Here is a 13,738-nt window from a genome sequence, read left to right as displayed (position 1 = left end):
GAACATGTGAAAACATTCTGTGTTCAGGCTTCCACTCAGTCCTTAGGTAACTCACCAGCCGTACGTTGATAGGAGTGTAGCACCTGTGCTGTGTTCCGTTTCACACCGACTCCGATCACTGTAATACCTCGTCACCAGAGGGCAGGTGACAAGACGGAAGTGCTGATTACGAATGTCCTTGCTTTTATCGATTCCCATTTACCGTCTGGACGTTACCTGAAGGGCTTTGTGTTAATTGCAGGGATTTACAGCCAGTTAATAAAAACAAGAATAGTAACAGACATAATATAAATGTTGTGCAAAACCGTGCTGGCAGGATTTGCAGAATGACTCAACAGCTCTTAATAGAGGCACCTCGCTCTATTTTAAATGCATCTATGAATGCCGACTAAAAATATATACATTTGACAAGTATCCGTCTCTACTGTAAAATTCATTGGGAGCCATAATACATATATATATAGAGAGAGAGGGTGAGTGTGTGTCCCCCCTGAAAGATACCATAGATATACATATAGGTCTTTCGGGAGCCTTCTAGTGCATTTTGACCACAACCCAAGACCCTTTAAAGAAAGTTTAGCAATTAATTCTTGGCATAAGAGATTATAAAGCAAGGCTGCCTTTCGCCTCTCTTACGTGCAGATGCCTCCCTGGTCTCTCTTCCCCACCATACGTTCTCCAAAGAAACCTCTACTGAAGCGTGTCCAGCGTGTGAATACCTTTAAAGCCAAGTTTCGTCGCAACTCAGTTCTAGTGCGTTTCTTTTAAAAATTGTGTGAGAGCGAGCAAAGGAGAGAGGGTTTTGCTTCCCAGTGACCAGATTCCCATAGAGTCTGCGTTAACGTCAGTTTCACCCTCTCCTACGTGCTTGTCTCACCGTCTAGTTTTGTTCAGACTTTATTTTCTTCCAAGCTGCATTACAGAGCGCTTGTCCACGCTGGGGGGAAAGATCCCTTTTGTCTTTTATTTCCCACTTCCCTCTGTTCAACAATCCGGATTTTTTTTTCTTTCTCTTTCACTAGATCTGGCCACAAATAGCTTATCTCTCTCTCTCTCTTTCTGTGTGTGTGCGCGTGATTTAAAGTGGCATAATTGAGAGCTGGGGCTGGAGCAGTGAATGATTCGCTGTGATAAATCAGCTTGGCTGTCTTCAGTACTGTACTTCCATTATTCATCTCAATGCGTGTTGGTTTATACGATGGACGTAGACTGCGGCAAAAAAAAAAAAATCATCACAACACCACCGCGATGCAGCTGCTAACCTCTGCATCAACAGCAGCAGCGGCTGGTGGAGGACTGGGCACAGCACGGATTGATTATCCCCCCCCCCACTCCCCCCAAAAGCTCAGTGCAGCGCAGCCATTCGAAATGAATTGACTGTAGAATAACCACTGGATGAATGTGGATTCGGTTCTCTACCTACGGCTCATTTTGTGTTTTGGGGGTTTTCTCATGACCTTTTTTCCCCCTCTCTTCCTTTTTCTGTACCTTAAATGAAAATGGCTACCATTGACTTCATGAATAATTGGGAAGGCAGACTTGGCAGCTTATGAGAAGATGCTTTTTTTTTTAAACACCTTTTATTTTGTTCCCTCCTTCTCCACCGATTCATGAGTGTAGGGGGGGGGGGAAACGAGGAGGGTGGGAATATACAACTTTTTTTTTTTTTTTTTGGTAGTGATCATTTTTATTCTGGCTTTGTGCCTTTACTCGGAGGAGTTAAAACCATCCCTGCTGCGAAATCAATTGTCGAATAAAAATTGTGATTTGTACAGTCTCTAGTACCGTGGTCAATGTCAGTTTTACGTTGATGTTACTTCCAGCGATGCAGATGTTAGAGCGGATACTGCAGTCCTAGAGTTTACCTTCTGTATGTGCAAATGAAAGCAAATGGTTCTGGATTTTTAAGATTGAGGATTGACTAGCTCATAAAAGAAGTATATGATTTGTCTGGGGCGGTGAAGCGGGGTAACAATGACTCATGTTCCGTTGTTATGTTATTGATTGTGTCTAAATATTAAAGTGACATATACAAGGATTCTGGAAGACAGGTCTGGTGTATACAGGAGAAACAAGAAAGTGTGTGTGTGTGTGTGGGGGGGGAAATCTCGAAAAATATTTTCCATTCATAAAAATGTCAGAATGTTTATACATGCCTTTGTTTCTGTGTCTGACTAAACAGCTATTGCCAGCTTCAAATGATAATTGCAATGTCGGTGAGACCTAATAATACAGTAGCACATATAATTTTAAACCACACCTCCTGTTTACTGTGATATAACTTTCCCAAAGTTTATTTGTGGCATTAAGAGAGTTTAAGCGCAGAACAAATTGAAAATGAGCAGCTCTGTTTCTATACATACTGTGTGTGGCTACTAGAGTTTCTACAGTTAGGGACAATCCAAATCTGAAGAGGATTAAAAAAATACATCTGTAGGGAAATGCTTATTTCCTGCCAAGGGGGAAAAAATCTGCAGGCAGAGGTTTTCCATGTTCTAAATGGAAAATTATATTTGATTTGATTTATGCTAAACTGCAATTGTAACAACACACCTGTTTCATAAAGTGAGAACAGAACTTTAGAAAAAGCTACATTTAAAAAAAATACGAGTTCACTGCATTTACACAGAATAACTGAGTCCCCTGTTGTTTACAGGAGTAAAAACAGAACAAAAACCAAATGAAGAAAACCAGGATTCATTAGTCCCTTTATAATCACATTTCCGTGCGTTTGTATTGTGTCTAGTTGCTAATAGTGTTAGCACTGCAATTGTCCCAACTTGATATGGAAATTAACACCCCTTTAAGATGAATAGAAGAAATTCTCTCCTTTTCTAGTGCTATTTTAGTCTGTTTCCAGAAGGTAAGTAGGTCATTGATTACAACAGCTCTACAACCACAAACTTACTTTTTTCAGAAGAAATATTATATTCTGCCAAATAAAGCAACCTGTGCAGAAAGATCCTGCCTGACCCCATGTTGCCAATAACTAGGGATCTAGATTGCCAATACTTATAATGCAGCAGGTCTCAGAATTACAGTAATGAAGACTTGGAAAATGTTCTGATGCTGAAGCTAATGAATTTATTAGATGTTATACAAAACCTTTAGACTTTCTGAACAGCGGAGCAGGAGGCAAAAAAAAAATTAAACTTGATCATATAATTTACTTGTTTAGAAAACCTAGAAAATGCTTCGACTCGAGCACATGCTGACAGAAGCACTATGCACACAAAAAGCAACAAGTAAACATTGGAATTTAATAATCAAACCTGAAGATTAGTATTAACATTTTAATCACTAGTGCTTCCTTGGCGAAAATGTTTAAAAATAAAAAGTTGATTTTGTAAAACTCAATACATAGAAAAGTTTCTGTCTTCCCTAGAGTGAATTCTACAACTTGCGTATAATATTTTCACATTTAGAGGAGATTTAATTTGGGCTTGTAGGAGTATTTTGATAACATAGAAAAAACAGATAAATATTGGCAAAACTTTTGTTCTCTTATATTTTTAAGTTCTCTTTACATCTTAGGAAAGTGATCAGCGTTCCACTGGCACACATTCTTACCCCTTATTTGGACACCTACCTCATATGATGGATTACACTATTTTGAGAAATAAAGGCCTCATACATTCTCTAGTTCTTGGAGTGATTTGCAGACAGACATCATTCAACATACACAGTACCAGAAGCAATAATACTGAAAGGTCAGATATTAGCATGCTGAGATTCTTCATGCCCAATCACCGTCCCCATGCACAAAGTTAGGAGAGATTTTGCCTGAAAAGTAGGATGCTCGTATTTTACAGACTTATTTCTAATAAAGAAAAATGCAAGGAACAAACATAGTACTTAAACAGATCACTAATTATTGCAGTTTGAGAAATATTATGTCTCGTCTTAATTTTAAACTTTATTGGTCACAGAGAAAAAAAGTTCAACATAGAACAATAGAGGAAAGAATTCCAAGTGTGGTATAAATAAAAGTCGTGAGTAGTCTTTCATTATACTCCCCCATTTTCTCTGAGTCATAACTTTTCTATAAAGTATACTGCAGTTGCTGAGTGTTAATCTTATTCTATTAAATTCAATTAACATCTTCCAAGCCATATTTTCACCTCAACTATTAAATTTCAGATTCAGTATGTAGTACGTGAACACAAGACAAATCACTGTACTCAATGGGCTGTTTTCATGTGGTAGCAAAATAGTACCAAAAGTAAACAAACTGACTAAGTTTGGGGAGTATATTGTCATAAACACAAAAATGTGCATGTATAAAAATATATAGTAGGTATCTCATATTATAACAGAATTTTCAAAATTTGACTGATCCTACACTCCTTACTCAAGCAAAATGACTACCAAAGAGTTCAGGATTAGGTCCAAAATTATGTGACACATTATTTAGGCTGAACTGTGATTTGGAAAGAAAGCTGCATCAGTACTGGAGACTGTAATCACTCAGTACCACTGCAGAGCCATTTATTGCCCTTGAGAAAGGTGTCTGTCGGTTTTAGATAAAGAAGAGAGAGTTGAATAACACAATGTGACTGTATAAAAAAAGTTTCTGTATATTACTTTACACGTATGTTCTTCCATGTTTGTGGCCTAGTAGTTTAACAAGTATGATGATGGTTTGCACCAAACGGGGAAGGGTCTGTCTTTTTAGTACGCATTTGTACAGTGCCTAACTCGTGGTACTGAGCTCTGACTAGGTGCTACTGCAATACAAATAAAATAATAATGATTTTCTGTCAATAATGCATCTTTAACTTATTAAATCAAAACTATTTTCACTATGAACTCTGTAGGTTGTAGTTTTCAAAATGAATCCTGTTTTCAAAGTACTATTTAAACTGAAAATCTATTTATTAAATTGTAAAAACTACAATCAAATGAGGAAAGAAAATAATGATTATTCTGGATCTCTGTCTCTGATTTCTGTTTTATTCCTGTCATTAGTTTGAACCCATCTGTTTGTAAGCTGCTATTTCTGTATAACTTGCAATACATAAAAGTATACGCTCATTTGGAAAATTCTGCAGAATTTTTCAGTGATCAGCTAGAACCAGGAGCAAAATGGACTTTCCCCCCAATATGTTGAAGAACAAAGATTGGATTAGTGAAAATGTAAAATGGAAAGCTTTAGCATGGCAGAAGGGACCAATGGTTAGAACACCAGCTTAGGCCTTCTGAGACCTGTGTTCAATTCCCTGCTCTACCACAGACTTCTCTCTGACTTTGGACAAGTCACTTGACTTCAGGGGGCTGTAGGAGCCTAAAATACCTTTGAGGATCTTAGTTTTCGTTCCCCATCTATAAAATTGAGATAATAGCACTTCCTCACCTTCCAGGGTTGTGGTGAGGATGAATACATTAAAGATTATGCAGTACTAGGCTTATGGTGCTATGTAAGTATCCAAGACAGATAGAAAGCTGCATATATGAAAATTTATTATTCACAGGAATTAAGTAATTTTAAATTAGTATTTTGGAATCAGATTTCCATCAAACCTATGTGTGTGTTCATTTAATCTAAAACAGTTGAGCCTGTCAGTTTACTGTCTCTGCAGGCTTATTTTACTGTTGAAGGGTTATATACCACTTTCATTAATTTTTTTTATAATTTATATTATAGCAGTGTCTAGATCCCCAGATTGGGGATCGGGGCCTACGGTGCCCCAATGAGCTCACAGACTGTAATCTTATTTTCAGCTTCTTCTAAAAGAATAGAAATGAACACGCCAAGAAAGTATCATAGTAAATGTGTTTTGTCAGCCTTTTTTGAAGTATCTTTTGCGCAATAAATGATAGAACTGGGGGAAGGGGTAATGCCAACCCAGTCAATATCTAACAGCTTCCCCCCACCACACACAATCTTTTTATTGGACTAAGAAATGTCTTATGGTACACATCAAATGATGGGCTATAGAGTAAGTGCTGAGGATTTAGCTCTATATAGTGCATGTAAGTCTCTAAGGAACTGATTTTAAGCCAATTGGAGGCTTTCTATTCACTTCAGTGGGCTTGCAAACTGGTCCTGAAGTCCTGACTCTCAGAGGAGCTGACCGCCCTCAGTTCCCATTGACTTTGGTGTGAGTTGGAGTCAATAGTGTCCAGGGCTTCTCAGATGGTGGTCAGCACCTAGGAAGGTTGGGGTCCATGGCAGTTGAGCATGCTCAGAACCTTGAAAAAGGTAGTCAGCACTTTGGAGGATCAGGCCTCTAATGATCACAGTTTTATGTTAATATTGCCATGCTGTATAAAAACCTAATTGTTTTCTAAATTCCCTCTTATGTGACCCACCTCTTTTCCAAAAACCCAACATGTTCTACCTCCAATATCATTATTGCACACCTGCCCATCTGCAGATGTTCCAACAGTCCCAGTTTCGGGGGGGATAGTCTCGCTTTGCCCCCATCCCAGCTGAAGCAGAACATTTCTAACATTCAGGGCCACTAGGGAGGCAGCAGTGTGCCCCCTACCCCCAGTTTCAAAAGGCCACAAAGCAAGTTGCAGCCTGGTGCATGGAGTCATAGCAAGGGTTTGGCCCATGCTTCCTCCATCTCCTTTGGGGCAGACAGGCCAAACCTGAGTGGCACTGCACCCTTCTTTAGCCACTTGAAATGCATTGTGAGTATTCTTAGATAACTCTTGATAACATAGCAGACAATCCTTTGCCATGTTTCTTTTATCAACACTCTCAAGCGGACAAGGATAAAACATAGATGGTTTAATTTAATCTGAAGACAATATTTCATCATTTGATGATTTGCTAATAGGAACCATCTAAAAAAAGCCCCTCACTAAATAACAGAAGTTTATGCTAACCAGTAGCTACCATCTTTATTCACCAATTTTAGTTAACACTATAGTCTGGTAGATCTTTCAAGTTCTAATCTCGTCCATTTAATAGTATTAAATATTTGGGGGTAATCCTGATACCCTAGCAGTCCTTACTCAGCTAAAGGGCCACACTGTACTATTAAAATAATTATAAAGTTCCAGAAATTATCAACTGCTTTTTTTTTTTTGATGTTGCAATATCAAGAACTCTCAAGCTTCCAATACATGATGCAATGCTTTTGCTGTCTGCTGTTAATTACACAAGCCTCCATCATCAAGGGTAGTTGGGGGTTAGGCTAGTTGATCTTTGCGGTCCCTTCTAACCCTGTGGTTCTATGATTCAGAGCTACACACAATTGACTGGTGGCTTTCTATTTCTCACGCCCTCTTCGGAGATTTTTTTTTTAAATTAAGTTTAGCAGATTGTATTTTAGGAGTTGTCGATATCAGGGTTATCCTGCAAAAATGTCCAAAGCTAGTTAACAGACACAACGTCTTGCAAGGATGACACCAGGACTATTTTTGGGGCGCTGCAGAAATTGAAGATGTTGTAGCCAGGAATTCGATGGCTGTAATGATAATCCACCCCCACCTTCAGATTTTCCAATAGTTCGGAGGGCAGGCACAGTTCGAATTAGAATCATGTTTTGTTGCATTTGATTTCAGAACTCAGCAGATTTAATACATTTCAGAGAGGAACTTTCCCCCACCCAGTGCAAATGGCTCTAACGACCTCCTGGCCAGTTTTCTTGAACTAATTCAGTAACTTGCAAATAGCGGTAGGGTTTGTTTGCTTTTAAAAGGAGAGGCTCAGTTGCAACACAGCCGCACGACAGCATGCAGCAAACCATCTCCTTAGACCCCATCCCAATGTCCGCTTGCAGAAAAGACTTGCATTGCGTACAGATACACCCTACTCCTCTTCCTCCCGCCTGCCGCTGCATGGCTGGGGCCTACTGTAGGTGGACCTCTGTCCCGGCCCCGGCCGCAGCTCGAGCTGAATCCTGGAGCTCGCGTTGATGGGAGATCCAGGAGCTGCCATTGGCCAAGGGTGGGCCCCGTGCGTGCATCAGCCTCCTCCTTGTGCGTTCGTGGTTCCTATGCAAATTGCAGCGAATGCGGAAATAAACACGGGGAGGGGTGGGGGGAGGGAGAGAGAGAGAGAGAGACTGCCGAATCGATCGCAACTTCTGCAAAGTCTAACACAATCCAAACCACACAAGGCAAAGCCAGGGAGAGAGACTCTGAGAACCCAGCCAGCCCGGCTTGGATGGCTTTAAAAAAAGAGGAGAGAGAGTGAGAGAGAGACAGATTGCATTACAAATCCTTCTGATTTGGGAGTAAAGTTTTTTTTTAAAGAAAGAAACCTAACCAGCAGCCTGCAATTGGCTACAGCTTTTATTCTCTTCCGGGTTTTCAACGGTTCCAAGTTTATTTTAGATATTAAAAAAAAATTTGAAAAAAGTGTCAACCTATGAAGCCAATCGTCTCAGCCTTGTAAAGTTTCTCACGTACTCTTTATACATTGCAATGGTACGTGGTGCATCTTAAACTTTCTATTTCCATGTTTTTATAAACAAAGATACTGTATGTAACGTGATGCTTAATAGCTATTCTATTGCCGATACATTCATTGTCAGTGATTTGCTACAAAAAATAATGTGTAGCTGAATGTATTTCTGTGTTATGTGTGCAGGAGATAGCAGCTGTGTGGTTGGGTTTTGTTTTGTGTGTGTGTATATATGCACTAGAGTTTCCTTCTTTTTTTTTTTCCCAGGGATTTCAGAAAACCGCTGAGCTTGACAGATTTTTTCCCTCTCCTAGCGCTTGCTTGGTTCCAAAAAGAAAAAAAAATGTACGTGCTCGGGTCTGTAAAAAGACGTCTGGCATTGGCAGCCAACCCAGCACAAAAGGAAGTGTCTAGACTTTGCGTGTAATTGACACACGCCTTCTCTAATCAATGTTGCAAAGCTCCATGATGGACTAGAGGGCTGTCCAATGAGAGAGCAGCTTGGCTGTTGCAACGTTCGAATATCCCAAATGGGAGGGAAGCTGAGAGTGGGTTGGCCTTCTCCCCCCTCAAAGTTCTTTGAGCTCAGCAGGGGCCAATGTAGTTTCAAGCTGTCAAACCTGCTGCAAACTTCCGGATTTAGCAAAGCGCGCACACACACACACACACACACAAGTGTTTCTGCTAGTTTAGCAAAATGCTGAGTTAGGGTAATTTTAAAACAAATTGTATGTGCTTTGCTTTGCCTTTTGCACTTTAAAATAGATTAAAGGAATGCCAGGGTGATTAGACCACCCCTCCCCCTTCCCGTTGGCATTTTTGTGAAAGAAAAAGCTGCCAGTATTTCTCATGGGAAGTCGAGAAAGGCCCCCCTCAGATGCGTTGTGTGTTACTTTTGTCACTCTATATGTGTGTACAATGGATATTAGGTGATTGCACTAGAATGTTTAGCTGACTGCAGATGTCTTTGCACATTAACTGTTAAACGGGGCCAAAATTTAGGAAGATTTAGAAAGTGCTTTGGAAGACTAGCCGTGCGCCTTCCCCTCGCGTGTTAATCCTTTGTATGGTTGTTTATGGTTTTCTTAACCCATTAGTTACTGAATGGTGAATAGTGTGTACTGAGGTGCAGGAGGTCTGTGTTGGATTTGTTCACAGGCGACTGGCAGATGTTTTAGAAAGTTGGGGTGTGTTCGCGCGCGTGGATGGCTGGGTGGGTGTGGAGTGGGGGGAGACGGAGTTAAAGCTACCATCAGGAATGTAAGTAACCCGGGACTGATGAATCTGTACGTTTCTTCCTGTTACTAGTCTTCCCAGTGCAGAAGGTGCGAGTGTAGGAGATCAGTAACACACTAACTTGGAGTCGGGCCCGTAGTCCCCTGGATATAAGTCCCTGACACAAGTCCAGTGGAAATCTATTCCAACAGCTTGTCTTGGAGACTGTAGCTGGCAGGCGATGACTTAAAATATCCGACTCCTCTTTCCCTTGAGCGATGTAGGTACTTTGAAAGTTAACTAGAAATAGGATGGGTTCTTTTAGCTGTTTGGAAATAGCTCCCCAGGAGTTGACCCCTACGTCTTCCCGTGTGCTACTTAAGGCAGATTTTGGAGTCACAAAATTCACACATTGCACTTAGTTGTGTACAGACTGTCTTTCAAGGGTCCATGATCGTGAGTTACTAGCAAGTGTTTTATTCCCAGAAAGCGGCTCATAGTAACCAAAGTGCAACAAAGCTGGAAAGAAAGAAAAAGAAAGAAAGAAAGAAAAAAAACACCTCCCCTTCGAGGTAACTGGCAAAGAAATTGTTGCTTTAACAAGTACAGAAAGTGTATAAAGGAGGGGGCGAGTGTGGATGCTCAGTATTAGCCGAGGTCTGACTTCAGTGCGCATTGGGCGCCCAAGTCTAAATCATACTAATACGGCCTCACTATTAAGTACCTCCGAAATAGAAGAGAGTTCAGATGTACGTATAAGTGAACTCTCATTGACGTAATTTATATATCTAAGAGGATTTCACTAACGCTGGCAAGGTAAAGTTTCTGCAAATAAAACATTGTAAATGCAATGCCGGGCAAAGTGCCAGAAAGAATATGGATAGCAGGGATCATGGTAGAAGTCTCTCTCTCTCTCTTTAAGCAGACATCCCACCGCAAGGCAGCCTATAGCACTTTCAAATAAATGACTGAAGTCCCCATTTCCAATGTCTCCTTCCTAGCGGCTGATCTCCGGGTTTGCTTTAGTGCCTCGCTTATTTGGTGATGATTAAGGAATTTGCTTTAACTATGTTTCCCCGCCCCCACTTCTGCGTGCCTTTTAATAGCTTTATATGCCATCCGACGGTGATTTCTCTCGGAAACCCCCACCTCCCCCAGTTGCTTTGTTTGAACGTTCCTCTTGGAACTTTCACTGGGCGAAAGGAGGTTCTGGGCCAGTTGGGACCAGCGCTGTGCAAAGCTCCCCTCTCTCCTACCTTTTTCTGTAGGCTCATGATCCTAGAGTTTAAGCGTGCACAATGTGTGCTGGATTCGAGAAAGCGGATGTGAAGGGGTTTGGTGCTGAACTTGGATGCAGCCTCTGCCTAGAGGGCGCAAACAATCGTCCCACGTCCAAAAGTCTTACGAAGGGCGCCAAAAGTTACTTAAGATAATATTGCTAACCACAAAAAGCTGGAAATCGTGGAGCAGGGCTGCCTGCTGCACCGAAAGGACTGCTAGGGGCCCGATCCCGCATTCCCCGCGCACCTAGGATGCCTGTGGAGTTCATTATCTCGGAGCTCATGGAACTTCATGTTAGCTTGTATTTGGGTCGGACAGGGAATGGAGGATCGGGCCCCAGAATGGAAACTACCCCCCAGTGATTCACTTTATTCTTAAAACTATTTTTTTTTATAAAGAGATCTTACTGTGTATCCTCCTTTTTGCCGCAGGGCTCTAAATAGAGGCAAATGTAAACATTATAGCAACAAAAGAAAGTTGTAATAAGTTATAGAAGTTTTTTCTTTCTTTTTCTTTTTAAGGCATGCTTTGGTCAATATCTGCTCGCTGTGCCTCAGGTACATGTCTTGCTGTCAGCCAGAAACTTCTGTCGAGGAAACCTGAAGAGCAATGAAGTGATATATAGCAGCAAATATGTAGAGGAAAGTGTTTCTTGTCATTATTTGACTAACAGATACAGACCACTTTTTATCAAAGGAAAGCACTGAGTGAAAACAGCTCATTTTTCAGTTAGTCCAGGACATCCCCAGTTAAAGAAAGTCTTGTAGAGAACTTCCATCAAACATCGCCCTGGTAAATACCAAGAATCTCTTTTCAGTCAGCAAATTCAGTGACGTACTAGCGAGGGAACAGAAATGAAAAAGTCTCCAGTTGGAGAGAGAGGATTTTTATTACTTTTCTTACACCAGGTTTTCTGACAGAGCCTTTTCTTTGAGCAGCAATGGGCACAGGGATTAACACTCCTGAACTTGTTGCGAAAAGGCTTTACAGTTTGAAATACAGTATCTACATCTCCCATGCACATGAGAAGCTCTGCACGCTGCATTCGATGTGTCTTGTGGAGTCTCCTTTCCTTGGGGGGGGGGGGGGTGGTGGTGTTATGAATGGTTGTGGATATGTAAGTGTCTGCAAGCTGCATGCAGCTCATTGGGAAGAGGAAGAGGAGAAGGGAGTACTCCATCCAGGAGATATATTGATGTTAAACCGGAGAGAAAATATAAGACTCAATAAAAGAGAAAAGCTAGCTGACTGGAACCTTTCCAAACCCAAAAAACCAAACCCTTCCTTGTGCCAAAACAGTACGTTATAGCCTAAATAAGTGGCTGGAGGCTCGGTTCTATTTTAAGTGCTTTACTTTTACTTGGGAAGGGGGGAGCAGAGTAAATGCAGAGCACAGGTTGTGCATTTTTAGTAAAATAAGCATCCCTTACCATACAGTGATTTATTTAAAATGGCAATCACATGCCAAGTATTAGAGATATTTGGAAAGTTTTGAACAAATTTATCCCCCCCCCACAAGGGACTTAACTTTAAAAGACATCCCAGTTGGTAAAATATTTATGGTCCTGATCCGTATTAAGATGTGTAGATCTTAAAAAAACAACAACCACCCAAAACCTAGTGGACTGTACCCACGCCAGGGTTATAATTCTTTAGTCTCAACAGTCCAGGAAAAAAAGAAATCTGTGAAAATTCCACGTGTAAAAAAAAAAAAACTCTTCAAGACCTCCGCTAATGAACACGATGCCTGCAAAAAAAAAAAAGTTTGGAGTTTACAATGAGTAATTAAATATATCCCACTCTTCAGAGGAGCGTCTGCAAGGCGAGCAGCTGCCCCCCAAACGTTCCCAGTCTTTTGCATCTGTGGAGCTACAGACGCAATGTAGAGGCTATACAATCGGTAGCCTGTATCGGTGAAGTTCCTTAGGCGATGCACGGAGTAAGGGAGGCGGTGGGGGTGGGGTGGGGTGGGGGGATAGCGCTGTGGAAAAGTAGTTTTGTTTGCTGAAGCACATCCTGTAGCCTATAGCCGCCCGTGAGTCCTGCCTGTAACTGCTCCTGACTGCGTTACCCAGTAATGCACTGAGAGCGGGGATCGGGGATAGGGAGGGCTGGCCGAGCACAGCACTGCAGCCCCTCTCCCCTCCCCTCCCTCCCCCGGGCAAGGCAGCGAGCGAGCTGCTGCTGCTCTTGGTGCGGTGCAGAGCGGAGCCGGAGGCGCGCGGGCAGGTTCCCGGGGAGCCTGGAGCCTGGGCGCGCTGCTGGAAGCTGGGGGTGGGTGGGAAGTGTGTGCTATGCCTTTAACGCCTGGGTACAGTAGACATGTATAGTGTGTAGTGTAGGGAAAGTCTAGGCGGGGTTAAAGTTCAGCTCATGGAGCTGCTCAGCGCTCGCTGCAGTTTAGCAGAGTTGGAAATGTGAAAGCAAGAAGCAGGCTAGGTTCTCCCCCCCTCTTTCTCTCTCCCTCTCTCTCTCTTTTCCTCTCTCTCTCCCTTTCTCTCTCTCTCTCTCTCTCTCTCTCACTCTCTCTCACACACACACCTCCAAACCACAAAAACCCCCACAGCAGTCATGTATTCTCCTCTCTGTCTCACCCAGGTAAGCAGCTGTTTGGATGCATTTGGGGCTGGTTTTGCTGGGTGGTGCGTGTGTGTATATGCGCTGGGGGGGAGGATGATACGGGGGGGGGGAGAAATACAGCTTTAAGAAAGTAACTTTGTTTCCATTAGGTTGCATTCCTCTTCTTGCACGGCCATTTGTGTAGGCACATGGCTAATGGCGCCTACTTATTAATGGTTTAATTAATATTGGTGGTGGGGGTTTTCTGCTCATATGCAATTTTGGGGGGGACGACCTGCACGTGTTTAGCAGGGTTGCTGC

At 42.0% G+C, this 13,738-nt stretch overlaps 1 protein-coding gene and 1 long non-coding RNA gene across 7 annotated transcripts in view; one reads left to right on the top strand and one right to left on the bottom strand.

Moving 5' to 3' along the window:
• Window positions 1-2,088, bottom strand: part of LOC128841547 (uncharacterized) — a 52,867-nt gene extending 50,779 nt beyond the window's left edge. For all 3 annotated transcript variants that reach the window (XR_008445872.1, XR_008445874.1, XR_008445873.1), the window contains exon 1: window positions 56-2,088. This is a non-coding gene — a long non-coding RNA (uncharacterized LOC128841547). The remainder of the gene's footprint in view (window positions 1-55) is intronic.
• A 5,973-nt stretch (window positions 2,089-8,061) lies between these two features.
• Window positions 8,062-13,738, top strand: part of NFIA (nuclear factor I A) — a 311,476-nt gene continuing 305,799 nt past the window's right edge. For 2 of the 4 annotated variants that reach the window (XM_054036630.1, XM_054036627.1), the window contains exon 1: window positions 12,941-13,456. In XM_054036630.1, coding sequence (XP_053892605.1) covers window positions 13,430-13,456 — 27 coding nt within the window. In that variant the 5' untranslated portion in view covers window positions 12,941-13,429. Of the gene's footprint in view, window positions 8,386-12,938; window positions 13,457-13,738 lie in introns of those variants that run through there. The other 2 variants (XM_054036629.1, XM_054036631.1) reach the window with 2 other exon arrangements.

Source organism: Malaclemys terrapin, chromosome 8 (genome assembly GCF_027887155.1).
Source record: "Malaclemys terrapin pileata isolate rMalTer1 chromosome 8, rMalTer1.hap1, whole genome shotgun sequence".
In the NCBI taxonomy this organism is placed as follows: Eukaryota; Metazoa; Chordata; order Testudines; family Emydidae; genus Malaclemys; species Malaclemys terrapin.
The sequence above is the reverse complement of the archived record's forward strand: the minus strand, read 5'-3'. Positions and strand labels throughout refer to the sequence as shown.